This window comes from Ceratina calcarata, unplaced genomic scaffold, assembly GCF_001652005.2.
Source record: "Ceratina calcarata isolate Rehan_Ccalc_2016 unplaced genomic scaffold, ASM165200v1 scaffold21.2, whole genome shotgun sequence".
In the NCBI taxonomy this organism is placed as follows: Eukaryota; Metazoa; Arthropoda; class Insecta; order Hymenoptera; family Apidae; genus Ceratina; species Ceratina calcarata.
Window position 1 is genome coordinate 182964 of NW_017142677.1, and position 2075 is coordinate 185038.

Below are 2075 nucleotides of genomic sequence, written 5' to 3' on the forward strand. Positions count from 1 at the left end.
GATCTGTACAAATCCGACTTGGGCCTCTCGACGGAGGATCGTCAGCGTTTGGTGAACAACGTGAACATAATTATTCACAACGCGTCGGTGGTGTACTTCGAGGCGAAGGTGTCTCTTATTTTGCGAACCAACGTGCTCGGAACGCAGAAGATGCTCGAACTAGCGGCTGAATGCCCGAGCTTGAACGCGTTCGTGTACGTGTCGACCGCATACTCTCATCATTACACAAATCCGATCGAAGAAAAATTTTACGCACCCCCGGGCGATTTAAAGATGGTCGAGGACATCATACGAGCCGACGAGGAGAACGCTGCCGGACTTTCGAAGGAAGCGCTTAACGATATAGTAGGGAAATGGTTGAACCAGTACGCGTTCAGCAAAGCCGTCGCGGAGGGTATAGTCGAAGACTTTGCTAGGCGAAGATCGCTCCCGTGCTTGATCTACAGGCCTTCTATAAGTACGGGTTCATCATGAACTTTTAAAACAGCTCATAATCATCTCGTATCATTATTACACATTTGCACGTTCAGGTATTGTCCCTGTATAAGTACAGGTAACCCTCCTATAACACGGTAGATAGGTTCCTAGAAAATGCCGTGATTTAAATATTCGCACTCCCACGAAGTTCGTATCAAATGGAGAACTCGGCAAACTATATTCTCGATCCACTTTGTACACGACGAAAAATGGTCTTCTTTATGCCCATTTTATAAAAAAATAAGGTGTGCGACATCGGGCGAATGGACCTTTCCAGACTCGGATGATGATCCAGAGCCTCTGGCGCCCGAGATTGCCACTCGTGCTCAAACATCAACCTCGTCCGGAAAGACCCATTTTCGGCCCTTAGTGCGCAATATACTATTGTCGTCCCGTCTATCTGATATCGGGTACGAACGTTTTAAAACAATTACTATACCTCCCTTCACTGCGGAGATGGGTTCACACCCTTCTTAAAATATACAGATTTATGCTCCATCCCTGTATTCCTATATCCATAAAAAAATTCAGCCACTTAGCTAAAAGTGTTGATTTTAGAACTTTTTATTCCTATTAGGGCGATAAATTAATCCGATACCTAATTGCTTCATTTTGTAATAAATTATTCTTCGATCTAACATCCACTGTCACTGTCTTAACAATGTCTCGGGAAAAGCGAGAGCATTAGGTATTAATTATAGAAATAAATTGGAATGCGTGTTCGTAATACTTTTATAATCCATTTATTGCGATATCAATAACAGAGATTAGAATTAACTACAAATTATCTTAAAAAGGAAGAAAAAGACAACCATGGAGATAATAGTAACCGTGATGTAGTGAAGAATTTTCAATTTTCGATACCTCTTCTTCGCATACGGAAGTGAGTCCATCGTATCGTTTATGGAGTACCGGAGGCATTCTATCCCTGCGAAGGTTGCATCATGCCAGTCTAACTGTTTCATGTCAAATAAAAATTCCTCTTCATCGGTAGTATTCAAACGATTTATCACGGTCTTCAGTTTATCCGTTTTTATGATCCAAGATGTACTTATGAAGTAATGCAGTATAAAAACCTGCTTGGTCGCCTTGTATGCAAGTTTCAACGCCCTGTGCAAAAAAATACACAGTCGTTAATCACGGCTAATAGCTGTCTCTATATTTATTAAGAAACTTACATTGGCTTCTTTCGCTGAATCATTAGAACCATATCAGCAATAATTGCAGGGAATACGTGGAGAAACACGTGAAGCAGAAGAAAGAGATAAATATTCGGAATATCTGATTTTCGTCAGTATTTAATAAGAAGGATTTGAATGAACCCCTTTCTTGGTCGCGAAGGCGACGCGTTTTATGGGATGAGAGGATCCCGTTGAATGCTCGGAACCAGGTTCCGTCGGAGTTTCCCGTGCAGGGAAACGTCCAGACGTTCAGAACGTCTGTTTGGGAAGACAGAATCCCTGATCGCGAGTGTGATCCGATTTGTGGGAAGACAGAGTTCCCCTGTGGTGGATGCGGCGTAAGAATGTTTCGCGATCACAACACTTCACGGTAGATCGATATATTAATATAAAACAAAACGACACTACTGCGTTACT

The 2075-nt window shown here is 42.2% G+C and overlaps 2 protein-coding genes across 2 annotated transcripts in view; one reads left to right on the top strand and one right to left on the bottom strand.

The window, feature by feature from the left end:
• Positions 1–592, top strand: part of LOC108622181 (putative fatty acyl-CoA reductase CG8306) — a 2246-nt gene extending 1654 nt beyond the window's left edge. Inside the window, exon 2 of the mRNA XM_026811299.1 lies at positions 6–592. Coding sequence (XP_026667100.1) covers positions 6–474 — 469 coding nt within the window. The 3' untranslated portion in view covers positions 475–592. The remainder of the gene's footprint in view (positions 1–5) is intronic.
• Positions 593–1223: 631 nt separating this feature from the next.
• LOC113463970 (fatty acyl-CoA reductase wat-like) lies at positions 1224–1746 on the bottom strand. Its single transcript, XM_026811304.1, has 2 exons — positions 1656–1746; positions 1224–1587 (listed from the first exon to the last, which is right to left on the bottom strand). The coding sequence occupies exons 1-2, from the start codon at positions 1685–1687 to the stop codon at positions 1251–1253; spliced, it is 369 nt and encodes a 122-aa protein (XP_026667105.1). The 5' UTR covers positions 1688–1746; the 3' UTR covers positions 1224–1250.
• Positions 1747–2075: the final 329 nt, after the last annotated feature.